Source organism: Hyla sarda, chromosome 6 (assembly GCF_029499605.1).
Source record: "Hyla sarda isolate aHylSar1 chromosome 6, aHylSar1.hap1, whole genome shotgun sequence".
In the NCBI taxonomy this organism is placed as follows: domain Eukaryota; kingdom Metazoa; phylum Chordata; class Amphibia; order Anura; family Hylidae; genus Hyla; species Hyla sarda.
This window is the reverse complement of record NC_079194.1, coordinates 267164359-267182718: the sequence shown is the minus strand read 5'-3', so window position 1 is coordinate 267182718 and position 18360 is coordinate 267164359. Positions and strand designations below refer to the sequence as shown.

The following is an 18360-nucleotide window of genomic DNA, read 5'->3' as shown; positions in this document are numbered from 1 at the left end:
CTTTTTTTTTTGCTCTATTTAAGGTTTTGTTAGTGTCGCCACGTTCCTTCAATCTATTCACCAGGTTTTCTGACTGTGTGTTATATGTTTCATTATTACACTCCTCTACACCCCTTTGTTACCCATGTACACTACTCTAAACCCCTCTGCGACCCATGTACACTCCTCTTCACCCCTCTGCCACCCATGTACACTCCTCTACACCCCTCTGCCATCCATGTACACTCCTCTACACCCCTGTCACCCACGTACACTCCTCTACACCCGTCACCCATGTACATCCCTCTGTCACCCATGTACACTCCGCTACACCCCTGCTACCACTGTTAACCCCTTTATCACCCCCTACACCCCTCATTCACCCCCATATACTCCTCTACACACCTGTCTCCCATGCAGTGGCGGATCCACACGGGGGGGGGGGCAACGGGGCAATTGCCCCCCCCCCCACCGAGATTGCTGCCCCCTAGAATGGTGGGGTGACACCCTGTCCCAGCGTTCATCTCTTTCACCAGCTATATTTGTATACTGTACTCAGTCTGCAGTGCAGAGGGAGCGTGCACACAGCGAGTCTGTGGAGTTATCGGGCACTTACTCGGCTTCTCTTCCTCCTGATTGGCAGCTTTCTACTGCTCTGCTCGGGTCATGTGACACCAAAACATCACATGACCCCAGCAAGCAGGAAGTGCCTGGAGGATACAGGAGCCCAGCAGTGTTCTAAGGGAGGTAAGATAAACTACCCCCCACCATCCATGCCCACCCTTTTCCAGCATCATCCCTCCCCCCTTCCCAGCACAATCCCTGCTCACCCCCCCTCACCCCTTTCTCACCAGAGGTGCCCTCAGCTTTTGCAATACTACAACTCCTAGCATGCTGGGAGTTGTAGTTTTGCAACAGCTGGAGGGTTGGGAAACACTGACATAAATAAGTGTTTCCCAACCAAGGTGTCTCCAAGCAAAGCTACAATGCTGTCCATGCATGCTGGGAGTTGTAGTTTTATAACAGCTGGAGGCACTCTGGTTGGGAAACATAGAGATAGGACATAGATCAGTGTTTCCTTAACAAGGTGCCTCCAGCTGTTCAAAACTACAACTCCCAACATGCTAAGTTTTGTAGTTTTGCAACAACTGGAGTCCCCCTGGTTAGGAAACATTGATCTATGTCCTATATCAGGGGTACTGAACTGGCGGACCACGGTCCAGATCCGGACTACGTCCGCCAGTCATTCGGCCCATCCGCTGGATCTCCCCTTATTCATTTGTAGCTGTGTCTTTGAGACGCCAATACAAATGAATAGCCGCGGCTTGGAGCAAGGGAGCGATGTGTCCCTGCCCTGCAGTTCTCCTATGATGCAGGCAGCACCATTAGCTGCCTGCATCATCTGCTCTGGCCAGGCCTGACTAGAAGAGGCCAGAGCAGCGGAGCAGTGCGGGACCTGGGATGGCGAGCCTAAGCTCTCAGGTAAAAATTTGTGTTCCCCCATCTGTGACTCTCCAGTTATTGTAGAACTACAGCTACCATCATGACCTTTTGTCTGTGCATGATGGGAGTTCTAGTTTTACAACAGATGGAGAGTTACAGTGGCAAAGTTCATATGGGGGCACAGTGGCATTAATTCTGGGGCACAGTAGCATCATTAATTCTGTGGGTACCGTGGCATCATTAATTTGTGGAACACAGTGGCATCCTTAATTCTGTGGGCACAGTGGCATCCTTAATTCTGTGGGTACAGTGGCATCCTTAATTCTGTGGGTACAGTGGCATCATTAATTCTGTGGGTACAGTGGCATCATTAATTCTGTGGTCACAGTGGCATCATTAATTCTGTGGTCACAGTGGCATCATTAATTCTGGGGTCCCAGTGGCGTCATTCATTCTATAGGCACAGTGGCTTCATTTTATTGTTTTAAGAGACACAGAGGTGCAATTAGTCAGCGTTAGAGCATAGCATCTGCAAGTAATGTTGCAGGGGAATAGTTTGTGGCAGTAATATAACAGGTCCTGGTAGGTAGAAACAGCTGATCGGCACTCCTCTATCTCTCTCTGTGTTGATCGGAAGTGATTCGGAAGGGGGACTGCGTGTGGAGGTGCTCAACTACTTAGGAGTGCAGACTGTACAAAATCATACAGGTAAAGAAGAAAGCGTAGTGGCACTCACCAGGTTAGTTACTTCATAGGTAGCTTTATTCCATAAGAAGGTGCATTGACATGGGCGGCATCAGATCCGGCCGGACCGGGACGCCAGTGCGTTCGCTTGCTGGGTTACAATTGTTTCACGCTTGCGCGCTTCAACAGACCCTCCCTCTCACCGCTTCCCTCACCTGTATATGAACACCTACAACAGGTGATGTCAGAGGTGGGAGGGATTACAGCAAGCATAAGTTTAAAACCAGTTACAAAAGAAACTACATTTAAAACCAACATACAGTTACAAGAAAGTGCCCAAGTCTATTCTGTCATTAAGACCTACATTATCCTGTGCCCGTGTTTTTAAAATCCAACGGGCCTCCACTTCACGTAACTCTTTAACAATATTCACTCCTTTTCGCGGGGTTAACCATTTAATCCCTGTAAATTTTAACACACTTGTGTTTCCATCATGGTCTTTTTTAATGTGCTCAATAAGGCGCAGGGACCCTTTACCTGAATTTACAGACCAGACGTGCTCTCTGAACCGAGTGTTCATGGCACATATGGTACTCCCAATATAGAACTTACCGCACGTACATATGATTGCGTACACCACATAGCTGGTTCTGCAACACATGTACTCGGTTATTTCTTTGGTTACCCCGCCCACTGTCACATTTTTTCCAGATGAAAACTGAGGACACCATTTACATCTCTTACATTGAAAATTACCTTTAGCTGACATTTTCTTTAACCAATTTTCCGAACTCACTTCTTTAAACTTGCTGCTGACTAATTCGTCTTTTAAATTCTTCGTTCTTTTGAACGTCACTAATGGTCTTTGTAATCTGACAGCTCCTAACTGTGGGTCTCTTTCGATCAAGCTCCAATTTTTTTGGATCAAACTTCTAATTAAATCAGACAGGGGGCTATATTTGAATGAAAAACAAAACTTTTCACTAGTTTTATCAGCATTACCCTCTCTATAATTTTTCTTTTTCTTGCTACCCTTAAGCAGATCATTTCTAGTTACTTTTTTTGCTCTATCCAGCGCATCACAGAGGACTTCCCTCGGGTATCCTCTTAGCGACAATCTCTGCATCAGAGCAGTAGCTTGCTTTTCAAACGCCTCTGGGGAGCTATTAATCCGTTTCAAACGCAATAGTTGCCCATAAGGGATAGCTTTTCTGGTGTGAACGGGGTGGTAGCTGTCAAAATGTAATATTGAATTGGTTGCAGTTTCTTTTCTATAACCTTTAGTGACTAATTGACAGTTTTCTACGACCTCCTTCACATCCAGAAACTCAAGTTCAGTGTCACTACATTTAGACATAAATCGCATATTCATGTCGTTGCGATTTAGGCATGTCACGAATTCTTCGAAGTCAGACTGTGTGCCCTCCCACAACATAAAAATATCATCTACGAACCGCAGATAACATCGAATGTGTTTTAAATATTTGTTTTGTGTGGAGAATACAAATCTGTCCAAAAAGTTGGCTGCTCTGGGTGACATCCCCTGCCGAGAGGGACTCCTGTTAACATCTATAGACGTTGAGTCCCTTTACACCCGTATACCGCAAGGGGATGGGACCGAGTGCATCCGAAAAGTCTTGGAATATACAGACAAGAGTGATAGGTACATCAACTTTGTCTGTGAAGCACTTACATTTGTTCTAGGGAATAATGTATTTAAGTTTGGCGAGCAATGGTTCGCACAAAAACGGGGAGTAGCAATGGGCACGCCAGTAGCGTGTACATTCGCTAACTTGTTCTTGGCCCATTTTGAGGACAAATTTGTATTCTCCACACAAAACAAATATTTAAAACACATTCGATGTTATCTGCGGTTCGTAGATGATATTTTTATGTTGTGGGAGGGCACACAGTCTGACTTCGAAGAATTTGTGACATGCCTAAATCGCAACGACATGAATATGCGATTTACGTCTAAATGTAGTGACACTGAACTTGAGTTTCTGGATGTGAAGGTGGTGGTAGAAAACTGTCAATTAGTCACTAAAGGTTATAGAAAAGAAACTGCAACCAATTCAATATTACATTTTGACAGCTACCACCCCGTTCACACCAGAAAAGCTATCCCTTATGGGCAACTATTGCGTTTGAAACGGATTAATAGCTCCCCAGAGGCGTTTGAAGAGCAAGCTACTGCTCTGATGCAGAGATTGTCGCTAAGAGGATACCCGAGGGAAGTCCTCTGCGATGCGCTGGATAGAGCAAAAAAAGTAACTAGAAATGATCTGCTTAAGGGTAGCAAGAAAAAGAAAAATTATAGAGAGGGTAATGCTGATAAAACTAGTGAAAAGTTTTGTTTTTCATTCAAATATAGCCCACTGTCTGATTTAATTAGAAGTTCGATCCAAAAAAATTGGAGCTTGATCGAAAGAGACCCACAGTTAGGAGCTGACAGATTACAAAGACCATTAGTGACGTTCAAAAGAACGAAGAATTTAAAAGACGAATTAGTCAGCAGCAAGTTTAAAGAAGTGAGTTCGGAAAATTGGTTAAAGAAAATGTCAGCTAAAGGTAATTTTCAATGTAGGAGATGTAAATGATGTCCTCAGTTTTCATCTGGAAAAAATGTGACAGTGGGCGGGGTAACCAAAGAGATAACCGAGTACATGTGTTGCAGAACCAGCTATGTGGTGTATGCAATCATATGTACGTGTGGTAAGTTCTATATTGGGAGTACCATACGTGCCATGAACACTCGGTTCAGAGAGCACGTCTGGTCTGTAAATTCAGGTAAAGGGTCCCCGCGCCTTATTGAGCACATTAAAAAAGACCATGATGTCACCGGACTAGTTCTAATACGAGTTCTAGTTATGTTGCCTGGCACCCAGCCTGCTTCTGTCCATACTGCACCTTTGACGTGCCTTAGTTGATGATTTGTTGTTGATTATGTCTTTTCAACCAAGCGCCTGCGTGCGCAATGCAAGGTTTATGTACCTTATCTCTGTGTTTTAATAAATTTTCTCTTTTTCACACTAAAAAAGACCATGATGGAAACACAAGTGTGTTAAAATTTACAGGGATTAAACGGTTAACCCCGCGAAAAGGAGTGAATATTGTTAAAGAGTTACGTGCAGTGGAGGCCCGTTGGATTTTAAAAACACAGCCACAGGATAATGTAGGTCTTAATGACAGAATAGACTTGGGCACTTACTTGTAACTGTATGTTGGTTTTAAATGTAGTTTCTTTTGTAACTGGTTTTAAACTGATGCTTGCTGTAATCCCTCCCACCTCTGACGTCACCTGTTGTAGGTGTTCATATACAGGTGAGGGAAGCGGTGAGAGGGAGGGTCTGTTGAAGCGCGCAAGCCTGAAACAATTGTAATCCAGCAAGCGAACGCACTGGCGTCCCGGTCCGGCCGGATCTGATGCCGCCCATGTCAATGCACCTTCTTATGGAATAAAGCTACCTATGAAGTAACTAACCTGGTGAGTGCCACTACGCTTTCTTCTTTACCAGTAATATAACAGGGGCCCAGTGTGTGGCAGAATTATTTTCAGGGGCACAGTGAATGGCAGTATTATTTTAAGGGGCACAGTGGGTAGCAGTAATATACCAGGGGCACAGTGGGTGGCAGGTTTATATTCAGGGCAATGTATGTGGTAGTATTATATTCAGGGATACAGTGTGTGGCAGTATTATATTCAGGGGTACAGTATGTGCCAGTATTATATTCGGGGGTACAGTGTGTGGCAGTATTATATTCAGGGGCCCAGTGTGTGGCAGTATTATATTCAGGGGCCCAGTGTGTGGCAGTAATATATTCAGGGGGTACAGTGTGTGGCAATATTATATTCAGGGGGTACAATGTGTGGCAGTATTATATTCAGGGGGTACAGTGTGTGGCAGTATTATATTCAGTGGGTACAGTGTGTGGCAGTATTATATTCAGTGGGTACAGTGTGTGGCAGTATTATATTCAGTGGGTACAGTGTGTGCAGGATTATATTCAGGGGTACAGTGTGTGGCAGTATTATATTCAGAGGGTACAGTGTGTGGCAGTATTATATTCAGTGGGTACAGTGTGTGGCAGTATTATATTCAGGGGGTACAGTGTGTGGCAGTATTTTATTCAGGGGGTTCAGTGTGTGGCAGTATTATATTCAGGGGTACAGTGTGTGGCAGTATTATATTCAGGGGGTACAGTGTGTGGCAGTATTATATTCAGGGGGTACAGTGTGTGGCAGTAATATATTCAGGGGGTACAGTGTGTGGCAGTATTATATTCAGTGGGTACAGTGTGTGGCAGTATTATATCCAGTGGTTACAGTGTGCAGCAGTATTCAGGTCATACATCCTCCACACTTCAGTTGTTAGTTTGCTATTGCCTTCATGGTGCTGAGGCCGCTAGGTGTGCACCAAGCATTAGCATACAGCTTGGACCTTTACCGGATGGCAGACCTGGATAAGCGGACCCTCACTAAAATAGGTGAGAACCCCTAGTCTATATATATTCCCTATCTATGTCAGTGTTTCCCAACCAGGGTGCCTCCAGCTGTTGCAAAACTACAACTCCCAGCATGTTGGGGTGACACTATTTTCTACCGCAACGTGTGACACCAACCCTAGCAACGCCACTGGCTGTGAGTACACAGCATGTGAGCTGTGGGGTCGCGATCCACTGCAGGCCGGCGCGATGACGTCACATCATCACGCCAGCACCCGGAAATCCCGTCCCCACGGCCAGCATACAGTAAGTACTAAGAGTATGCTCAGGGCCCAGGGGATTTGGTGGACAGAATATGTGCCACTGTTAAGGGCACCATATCGTACAGGAGAAGGGGGATTTAAAAACTCAGGGGAATTTTTAATGTGAGGGGCTGCAAGGCAAAGCACTGGGGGCACTATATGTGAAGAGCACATGACAGGGGGGCCCCCTGTGCTGTGCCCCTCACATATAATGCCCCCTGTGCTGTGCCCCTCACATATAATGCCCCCTGTGCTGTGCCCCATACATATAATGCCCCCTGTGCTGTGCCCCCTCACATATAATGCCCCCTGTGCTGTGCCCCTCACATATAATGCCCCCTGTGCTGTGCCCCATACATATAATGCCCCCTGTGCTGTGTCCCTCACATATAATGCCCCCTGTGCTGTGCCCCATACATATAATGCCCTCTGTGCTGTGCCCCTCACATATAATGCCCCCTGTGCAGTGCCCACACATATAAATTATATGTGTGGGGGGCACAGCACAGGGGGTATTATGTGTGGGGGGCACAGCACAGGGGGTATTATATGTGAGGGGCACAGCACAGGGGGCATTATATGTATGGGGCACAGCACAGGGGGCATTATATGATATAATTCCCCCTGTGCTGTGCCCCACACATATAATTCCCCCCTGTGCTGTGCCCCACACATATAATGCCCCCATCATGTGCCCCTCATATATAATGCCCCATCCTGTGCCCCTCATATATAATGCCCCCATCATGCGCCCCCGCGATCAGGCATCTTATCCCCTATCCTTTGGATAGGGGATAAGATGTGTAAGCACCGGAGAACCCCGGGGTACTGCTAGAAAATAAACTTGCATAAAATGGGTCTAATCGTGGGGGGTCAGACCGCTGGGACACTGGGACGCTTCATGACTAGTGTTGAGCGGCATAGGCCATATTCGAATTCGCGAATATTCGCGAATATATGGACGAATATTCGTCATATATTCGCGAATATTCGTGTTTATTTTCACATATGCAAATATTCGTGTATGCGAAATTTAACATATGCGAAAATTCGCATATACAAAAACCTGTACAAGCAAATATTCGCATATGCGAAAATCAGCATATGCAAATTTTCGCATATGCGAAAATTCGCACACCAGTCTCATACAGTAGTATTAGAGCCTTCTTTACACCACACACACTGTTATGTGTACTGTGAAAAAAAAAAAAAAAAAACGAATATTCGTAATTACGAATATATAGTGGTATATTCGAGAATATTCGCGAATAAAATTCGTATTGCAAATATTCGCGAGCAACACTATTCATGACCTTCTGTACTGGGCCCCACTCTCGCCGCTATACTTACCAATCCCAGGAGCCCTGCAGCCCTCTCCTTCCGAGACGAGCAGGGATAATGGGCTACTCAGCCAATCACCAGCTGAGACAGGACCCTGTCCGGCAGGCAACTATGCTTGATGCCCTGGTGCTGTGCCCTATTTTAGTCTATGGAGCACTTAATGAAACAGATCCAGCTTCATGTATCTGACATATCAATCTGGAATGGCTCTTAGTTATTGGATATACATGTATTCAACCTTAATAGGATTTACAGTACACTAAAAGCTTTAAAAAGGGGTACTCCAGTGGAAATTTTTTTTTTTTCAAATCAACTGGTGACAGAAAGTTAAACAGATTTCAGAATTACTGTTCAGGGCGGGATAGGTTTGCTGTGGGGATTTGTTCCTGCTCTGGACAGTCACGCCCCCTCCCATAGGCTTGCATTGAGGGGGCGGGTTGTGACATCACAAGGGGGCGGAGTTGTGATGTCATTAAATTCTGGTCCTGTGGTCGTGAGGCTTCAGACACGGAGCGACCATCGCTTCATGCAGCTGAGACAGGTGGGTGCCGATAAGCCGATAATGCCCCGCCCCCCGAACCGCGAACGCACCCCCCCGACCCGCCGCACCGCGAACGCCCCCCCCGACCCACCGCACCGCGTCGCACCCCCCACCGTAGTGCTGGGCGGTATACCGGTATGGATTTTTGCCCATACCGCTATACCGGTCGGGCCCCTCCCCTATCCTCCGAGTCAATAAAAAAAAATTAAACTTACCCATAATGGGGGTGGTCCGGGCCATCCATCCTTCCTGTAGTGTCCAGCGGCATTCCGGGTGGAGGGTGAACCGGTCCGGGCTGTCCTTCTCCGGGGGTCATCTTCTCCACTCCGGGAAGGCTCCGGCCTAGTACGCTGCATAGACGCCGCTACGCCGTGACGTCAGGTGCGTCGCTGCGCACGGGCCTCACTGCGCAGCGGCGTCTATGCTGCGTTACTAGGCCGGAGCCTGCCCGGAGTGGAGAAGAGCCCCCCCTGGAGAAGAAGGACAGCCCGGATGGGTTCACCCTCCACCCGGAATGCCGCCGGACACTACAGGAAGGAAGGATGGCCCGGACCACCCTGACAGGTAGGGGGAGAGAAGCAAGTGGTGGTGGCGGCGGCGGCGGCCTATGGCACCGCAAAAGCCAGTGCAGTGCATCGATTTAAAGCGCCCGCTTTAAATCAATGATCTGCAGCGGTGTCGCGGGGGGATAAATAGCCAATAACTTATACCGGAATATCGGTATAAGTTATCGGCTATCAGCCCTAACCTCCACCGATTATCGGCCCTAAAAAAAATGATATCGGTCGATCCCTAGTCCCCAGCAGCAGGACCCCCGCGATCAGACATCTTATCCCCTATCCTTTGCATTGGGGATAAGATGTCTTAGGGCCGGAGTACCCCTTTAACGTCCGTTTGTAACAGAGCCTTTCACATAGTGTAAAAATGTAGCCTTAGAGTGAATAGTTTTGCAAATTCATTAAGGGGGCAGGGGAATGCAGTGCGCTGGCTCCCTGCCTCCATTGTGCAGAGCTGCACAATAGAAGTAATAATTCAAGTAGGTGACCTGTAATTGTAATGCTGCTCAACCGCACTATATCTCAGTATATTGGGTCTAGTGCGGAGAAATCAGTTTCACTTTAAAGCTTTTGGTTTACTATAAATCCCATTAAAGGGCAGGGCCACACAGGACGCATTCAGTGTATTTCATGCTGCGTATGCGTCAATGGCAGTCACAGAGGAACTGTAGAGTGAGCTCCCGGCTGTGGCCAGGTAGCTCTGTGTGTCCGCTGGTAGTGGCAGATTTCCCGCTGTAGAAAACCACCACTACAAGCAGGCACTGCAGTCTCTCTGTAACTGTCGGTGCATCCGCAGCATAAAATTTGCTGCGGAAGTGCCCAAAGTGACCCTGCCATAGGCTGAGTAAGACCTGTCATTTTAATGCTGTTAACCTGCACTATAACCCAGTCAGTTTCGGTTTTAAGGCCTTAGATCATAATGAAAACATTACTAAAATTGTCAAACCTGATTTTTTGTACAGTACTTTAATAGTGAATTCTTTTTGCAGTTTGTCATATAAAATGTATCTTCTAGTGAGCATTATAATACAGTGTTAACTGTGTTCATGGTGTTACATGATTCTTTTTAGGGATATTAGGCTTGTCTATCAAAACCTTAATCAGAGCTTTCAACATACAGCTAGCTAGCCTGCACATAAAGTAATCATGTTCTATACCTTGCTAGTATTTAAATTGGAATGCTAAAATCTTTCTTATTGGTATATCTGTTAATCTTAGCTGCAAATCTGTCAATATATCTGTCTTAAGATATCTATCTATACACACACAGCACTTTCTAAGTAAAGCTTCTCAGGTTCTATATCCAGGAATAGCCATGTGTAAGTGTGTGCTCTATACAGACCTAAGGGGGAGGGAGACCCCCTCTAAATATGGTCAGTACTCAGACCCCCAGCTCAGACCCTCACAAGGCTGGCCAGACCTGGCTTCTCTCCAAATATGGAACTAAGTGAGTGTGGGATTTCCCTGATCACAACCACAGGGGCTACCAATATAAATACATGGCTGTGTACAGCACTTGCCAGCTCACAGCTATACCTACGCCCTCACTGCTGCAGCACGGTAAGTCCTATACAACACCATTCAACCTTCTATAGACAGAGCATCACTTGAATTTATCACTAAAAGGTTTAACATATAATTTTCTTATAGCAAAATAGATTAAAACTCAGATTAATCTCCTAATACTCATTATACTCATTAAGTTTACTTTCCAGACTAAGAAACACATACAATTTTCAACAATTTAACAATAACTTTATTGTAGTTACAAAAAATGATATACTAGTAAGAAAAAAATTACAAAGAATTATGCAATAATGTTATTTTAGCTACACAAAAATGCCACTCTAGAGACCAAATAAAGAAAACTATGCCATAACTTTATACTATTTCCACCCAAAAAAAAAATCCCTTTATAAAATTAATAGAAATCAGCACAGTTTCCTTTAAGTCTCTTAAAAAAGCCTACCTGATCTATACACATTTTAACCTTAAAATATGACATAGTTGTCATAGACAATGTTCTACCCATGGTGATTATATCTATCTTAAGTTTCTAAACTTAGCAAGTACTTTCTAAGGCAAGGAGTTAATTATATCTTGCTCTTGCCAAGTTCTAACTTAACCTCTTCTTAAGAAAGACAGATGAGTTTTTGACAGAAAGAAACAACTGGGTTTTCTCAACAGATGGGACAGCAGAGAGGACAGGTGCAACAGCCGGGGGGAGGGTGAAACTTCATTATTTGACAGCATGAAAGCGCCTGTGGTAACTTTAGTGTATTCTCTTTCTCTGCTCTCCCTATAGCTACTCTCCAGACTCCAACATGTGTGACGATGAAGAGACCACTGCCTTGGTGTGCGACAATGGCTCAGGGCTGGTGAAAGCTGGCTTTGCCGGAGATGATGCCCCTCGAGCTGTGTTTCCCTCCATTGTTGGACGTCCCCGTCACCAGGTAATATTTTCACACCTTTACAGTTATCTCTTCACTTTCTATTGTAACAGAGTTATATGTGGCCAGAGGTGACCCAGCTCTGGTTGGTCCTATTCCCAATGTTATTGGTAGGAAGTTTCCTACCAATAACAATGCAGTTCCCTGAGGAGAGAAGTCTTCTCCCCTCAGGGAACTGCATTGTCAGCAAATACAGGAATGGGGGTATTGACCTAAGGGTGTTTGAAAGCAAGAAGAAATAAACACCTGACTTTTCTATCCTACATATTACATTCTTTGATATAGGGCCCCATATCATCTTCTGTGTGTACCATCATTGTCACTATATTTTAATCATGTCAGGCACCCAGATATTAATGATGTCTGGGTGCCTAATATATTTAAAATAATAAATAAAATATACATCAGAGGTAGCTTATACATTGAGGCTTAGCTTTCTCCTGCCAGCAGCCATTAGTGTTTAGGCATAATCTATTATAATAGTATACATTCAACATTCAGGTTGTCCTCTATTGGCAACATATGTCCTAACTGCAGGAGATTGTATTACTCTACTTTAACTCGCCTTTAAGTGAAAAAAATATCTATTTCTCTTGATGATTGGGAAATGCTTAGGAAATCTCACGGCTGGGGTTGGAAACATTGGCCCTGAATAAATGTTCTTACAGGCATCAGTGGAAGAGAATTGTAATTAACAAGATTATTTGCAAAACGCTATTTAAACTCCAGTTTAAATCTGTATATATTCCCTTAATTTATGAATTCCAGTAGTTTTGAGATGTCAGACTGATTTGTTGTAGCCTGCAACAGATTTCCATGAAATATATATATTTGTGTAGCTAATACATACTTTAGGTTATTAGTAGTCTTGTTGTTTCATGACAATTATATATCTGTGTGTGTAGTTTTTCTTTTTACTTACCAAAACATTTGCCTTTTCCAGGGTGTCATGGTTGGTATGGGTCAAAAAGATTCCTACGTTGGGGATGAGGCTCAGAGCAAGAGAGGTATTCTGACCCTTAAATACCCTATTGAACATGGTATCATCACCAACTGGGATGACATGGAGAAGATCTGGCACCACACCTTCTACAATGAACTGCGTGTAGCCCCAGAGGAACACCCCACCCTGCTTACTGAGGCTCCCCTGAACCCAAAAGCCAACCGTGAGAAGATGACACAGATCATGTTTGAGACCTTCAATGTCCCTGCAATGTATGTTGCCATCCAGGCTGTGTTGTCTTTGTACGCCTCTGGTCGTACCACAGGTGAGATCCATCATAGAATTACATATCATAACTGAATTAGTTTGTGTGTCATTCTAAATAAATAATTGTCTACTTCTATAATAACAATAATGCAATCTCTCAACAGGTATTGTGCTTGACTCTGGAGATGGTGTCACCCACAACGTGCCAATCTATGAAGGTTATGCCCTACCCCATGCCATCCAGCGTCTGGACTTGGCTGGTCGTGACCTGACTGACTACCTGATGAAGATCTTGACTGAGAGAGGCTACTCTTTTGTCACAACTGGTAAGGACTGCTTACTTTGGAGAAGGACAATACTTACTCTACAATAAGTCTCTTTATTTATATCTATATATATGTATACACACACACACACACACACACACACAGACACAACCCCAAAAATTGCAGCACTACTCAGCCAGTATGCAGTTAGTGCCAGGGCCCTGAACTCTGATCACAGTTCATGCAGATAGGTAATAAACAATGGCACAGCACTCCAAGGTGAAGAAAATTTATATTTATTTGCTCATGTCAAGTACAGCAACGTTTCTGTAGGAGCAAAATCATTGTTGTATTTGACATGAGCAAATAAATCTATATTCGTTTTAGTCACCTTGAAGTGCTGGCCATTGTTTGTAACATATGTTTTGTTTTTAACAGTCATGTTTTTTTTATAAAAAAACATGGATTTCTGATGTTTGCTATTTTACATTGAATTTACACTTTACCTTTCTTTATTCAGCTGAGCGTGAAATTGTTCGTGATATCAAGGAAAAGCTGGCATACGTTGCTCTGGACTTTGAGAATGAGATGGCAACAGCTGCTTCTTCTTCCTCTCTGGAGAAGAGCTATGAACTTCCAGACGGACAGGTTATCACTATTGGAAATGAAAGGTTCCGTTGCCCAGAAACCCTCTTCCAACCATCCTTCATTGGTAATAAGACAGCTATGTTCACCCCATCTGCAACTGCCATTTTGTTGTGATAGACTTTGATCTCACACTATTTGTTGTACTCCACCATAGGCATGGAATCTGCAGGTATCCATGAGACCACATATAACTCCATCATGAAGTGCGACATTGACATCCGCAAGGACCTTTATGCCAACAATGTGCTCTCTGGTGGTACCACCATGTACCCTGGTATTGCTGACCGTATGCAGAAGGAAATCACTGCCTTGGCACCCAGCACCATGAAGATCAAGGTAAAGATTAGATAACTGCTATTGCATATTGGCATATTTATGTGTCCTATAATATAATAGATGTCACAGCATACATATGCTGATTTGCATTGTCCACATTAGGAAAAAAGCAATGGCTTAAATATACAGTCTATCCCCTCAAAGACACGATCAAGTATTTCCAGAAGGCATGTCTATTTTAACAACGCATAACCTATTCTAATGTTCTTTCCTCACAGATCATTGCCCCACCTGAGCGTAAATACTCTGTATGGATTGGAGGCTCCATTCTGGCTTCTCTTTCTACCTTCCAACAGATGTGGATCAGCAAGCAGGAATACGATGAGGCTGGTCCTTCTATTGTGCACAGAAAGTGCTTCTAAACTGACTACATTAACAGTTACTGAGATTATCTCCTATTCCTACAAAAAATAAACTCACCTTTTGAATAAAGTTTTGTGTCTTAGTCTAACATTTTTCTCAATGTGTGGGCTAAAGAAAGAATTCTGGGTTTTTTATTACAAAACACAATTCAGTAACATACTGTATGACATCTAATTAGTCAGTAAAGGCTAACATGTTGATTGTCATAGGAAGACAAGAGATTGCCAGGCATCTCTGATCAAGTGAATAAAAGATAAGTCTTCTTATGGCCTTGGGATAACAAAGGATTGGATACCAGCAAATATTTTGAATTCATAGGCCTCCACAACCTATTGACAAAGAAGTAAAACACTAGCAATAAGGTATGCTTAGAGTTTGTGGGAGCTCACTCAAGTGCAAGAACACTGTGTTAAATTTGTGGCCTTTTGCTATCTAGCACTCAGTGGGTTCTCTGATATAGAGAGTTATTTAGTGCTAGATGGCAAAAAGCCACAAACTTAAAGGGCTTATCCAGGAATAGAAAAATAAAGATAATTTCTTTAAAAAATACCCGCTCCGTCTGTCTCAAGGCTGGGTGTGGTTCGGCAGCTCCGTTTCATTGAAGTGAATGGAGCAAAGTTGTAATACCACAGACATATTGGGGACAGATGTGGAACTGTTTTTGTGAGAAAAAAATAGCTCTGTTCTATTCCTGGATAACCACTTTAACTTAGTGTTTTTGCGCTTGAGTGCGCTCCCTTAAAGGGGTACACCGGTGGTTAAGATTTTTGGCTATATTGCATCTTCTTTTAATGTTCATGTTTTTTGCAATTGACATGTATTATATGTTTGTGTAGCATGTGTCTTTTTTCTTACCTGTTTGTGGGCCAGGAAGTTCTGTAGTTCTGTGTTTGATCTCTTACTGTTGTCCACAACGTCGGCCATGTTAGGATTAGGCTGTGGACAACATGTCAGGGCTTTTTTTTTCCTCTGTTCTTTCAGAACTGCATGAGAGAAATAAGCCACGCCCCTTCATCTCCCCCTCCTGGAGGACACAGGTGTGCATGAGAGAAAGAAGCCAGAGCAAGGGGAGAGAGAGCACATACACAGCTCCTCATCTCCCCTCCCCCTGCTCTGTCTACTGAGGACACAGGTCTGCACTGAAGGAAGATAAGAGTGTTATCTGAAGGGGAGGATAACAAAGTGCACGGGCTGGGGATGTATAGACTGCAGGGGAATAAATCTCAGACTGGGGATGATTTCTATGTGTGAAGGGGGGGGGGGGGGACTCCTGAATGACACATGCTGGGAGTTGTAGTCCCTGTTATGTGTGTGTATGCTAGTGTTTACAAACCAGTGTGCCTCCAGCTGTTGCAAAACTACAACTCCCAGCATGCCCTGACATTGGGCATGCTGGGAGTTGTAGTTTTGCAACAGCTGGAGACACACTGTTGGGAAACACTGTCCTAGCCTATTCAGCATACACATCATGTTACACCAGTGTTTAAAACCAGTGTGCCTCCAGCTGTTAAACTGCAACTCCCAGCATGCCCTGACAGCCTTTGGGCATGCTGGGAGTTGTAGTTTTGTAACAGCTGGAGGCACACTGATTGGGAAACACTGGCCTAGCCTATTCAGTATATTATAAACCAAGTGCATTGTTTCCCAACCAGGGTGTCTTCAGCTGTATCAAAACTACAACTCCCAGCATTCCCGGACAGCTTTTGGCTGTCCGGGCATGCTGGTAGTAGTAGTTTTGCAACACCTGGAGGCACCCTGGTTGGGAAACACTGGTGTATGCCCTATAGAGGTGAGGAGAACTATAACCCCCAGGAAACTACAGAGGCAGCATGCTGGTGTTATAACACAGACTGAAGACTCCTGAATGACACATGCTGGGAGTTGTAGTCCCTTTTGTGTGTGTATCCCAACCTGGGCTGATTATATTAGTGTGCGGTGTATAAGGGGGGCCGACCCGGGAAAATAGTAGGGTGGGTAAAGGGCGGAACAAAAAAAAAGGAGCCGCCTAAACCTGCACCGCATGTGGCATGCTGGGATTTGTAGTTTTCAGCACAGCAAGAAACAGGAAAAAGAAGCAAAGATAGGAAAAGAAACTGGGGGATAAAAATAAGAGTATGATTTCTTGGATGGATTGAGCTTCTTTGCATATCTTTTCTTCCTAGCAGAGTGCTAAAGAAATCTCACCCCTCTGGCCCTGTTTTGACAAACCATGACAAAGCTGGTCCAGTCCTTGTATGGTCAACATTTCTTTAAATTGGGGTACTCAAATGCACAGAACATGGGAAGAAATGTTCAGCCTTTACTCAAATACGCAAGGTTAGAAGGTTGTATAAGAGCAATTCCTACGTTGGGGATGAAGTTCTCTAGTTTTCTTGGGTAAGTTTGTTGCGATATTTTGGCACAGTGCGTATTTTTGCAATGTTTTGTGCAACTTTTCATTCAAGTGTGTTCTTGTTATTTTGCTGTGGTAGACGTGTTTTGAATTGTGTTTTTGCAGTGGTCATGGATTTATGATTTGCAACTTTAATTTGTCGCAAAGTTAGGTGCAACTGTGCCAACTTAAGTGCAAATCTACACCAGTCCTGACTTGGGTTACAAGCTGACTGTGGACAGCATTAACAAAAAGTTGCACATTTGTCGCATGGATTAAAAAGTTGCACAAAAAGTCACAGAGGGGGCAACATACAAAGTGAAATACTGAGGTAAGAAATGTGATAAACCATATTTATAACATGCCCTGCAAATAAATTTGGAGCAGGTATACAGTTTTCATCACATGAATTAATGGAGTAAAAATAGGTTCACCTACTCCACTTTTTATAAATACACCTGTATATCTTAAAGATTAAAACAGGATCAGAAGTTATAAAAGGAGTATTCCTGAAAATAATTTACTGTTAAAAGGGTCCCAGAAGGAAAACCCCAAAACATATTCACCTGCTGCCGATCACAATAATTTGTGCTTCTTATCCTCAGCACACTAGCTAGGTGGGCATTTCTCATGTGAATGTCAATGTTTTTTATTTTTTTCCCCCCTAATTACCTTTAACTCCTTCCCACTCTATAAATAATATCTGTTAACACTTTGTGACTCATATATGCACCACAGAGTGTTTGTAGGCTCAGAAGCTGAGTGCATTGGATTGGCAGCGGGAGCCATCATTTACAGCTGGGACCTCACCACAGCCATCAGGAGTGGAGTTGAGCTCTGTTTCTGGCAGTTAAAGGGGTTGCCCCGTTACCAAAAATGTTTGCATTGTGTGATATTAATCCCTTAAGGACATAGGGCGTACAGGTACGCCCTGACGTCCTGGTACTTAAGGACACAGGGTGTACCTGTACATCTGTGGGAATTTTAGTGCCACCCCGTGCAAAACCCTGGGGGGTCCTGAGACCCCCATGTCGGCAATCACCACAAGTCGCTGGTCAATTCAGACCGGCGATTTGCGGCGATTCCAGGTCAATCGGGTCTCTGGTGACCCGGAAAAAAAAGGGTGAATGGGGCTGTCCGAGACAGCCCAATTCACCCTTACCCAGCAGGAGTGAGGTGGCACCCGACCAATCACTACCAACCTGCTGGGCGGTGATCGGGGCAGTGATCATAGTGGCGATCGGTTCCGGCGGGGGTCTCTTACCTCTCCCTGGTCCGGCGGTGGTTCCCTCAGGAGCGGCGGCGGCGGCGACAGGAGCAGCAGGAGCGGTGGCAGCAGGGTCGGCAGTCCCGGTGGCAGGATACAGCAGGAGGTGAGGCCTGTTCACCTCCTGCTGTTGCTTAGCAACACTCTCAGCATGCA

At 44.5% G+C, this 18360-nt stretch overlaps 1 protein-coding gene across 4 annotated transcripts in view; it reads left to right on the top strand.

Annotated features, from left to right (window-relative positions):
* Window positions 1–14745, top strand: part of LOC130277025 (actin, alpha cardiac muscle 1) — a 34219-nt gene extending 19474 nt beyond the window's left edge. For 2 of the 4 annotated variants that reach the window (XM_056527230.1, XM_056527226.1), the window contains exons 2-7: window positions 11599–11746; window positions 12687–13011; window positions 13118–13279; window positions 13740–13931; window positions 14022–14203; window positions 14422–14745. In XM_056527230.1, the coding sequence (XP_056383205.1) occupies window positions 11618–11746; window positions 12687–13011; window positions 13118–13279; window positions 13740–13931; window positions 14022–14203; window positions 14422–14565 (1134 nt within the window). In that variant the 5' untranslated portion in view covers window positions 11599–11617 and the 3' untranslated portion in view covers window positions 14566–14745. Of the gene's footprint in view, window positions 1–675; window positions 727–1429; window positions 1462–11598; window positions 11747–12686; window positions 13012–13117; window positions 13280–13739; window positions 13932–14021; window positions 14204–14421 lie in introns of those variants that run through there. The other 2 variants (XM_056527227.1, XM_056527228.1) reach the window with 2 other exon arrangements.
* Window positions 14746–18360: the final 3615 nt, after the last annotated feature.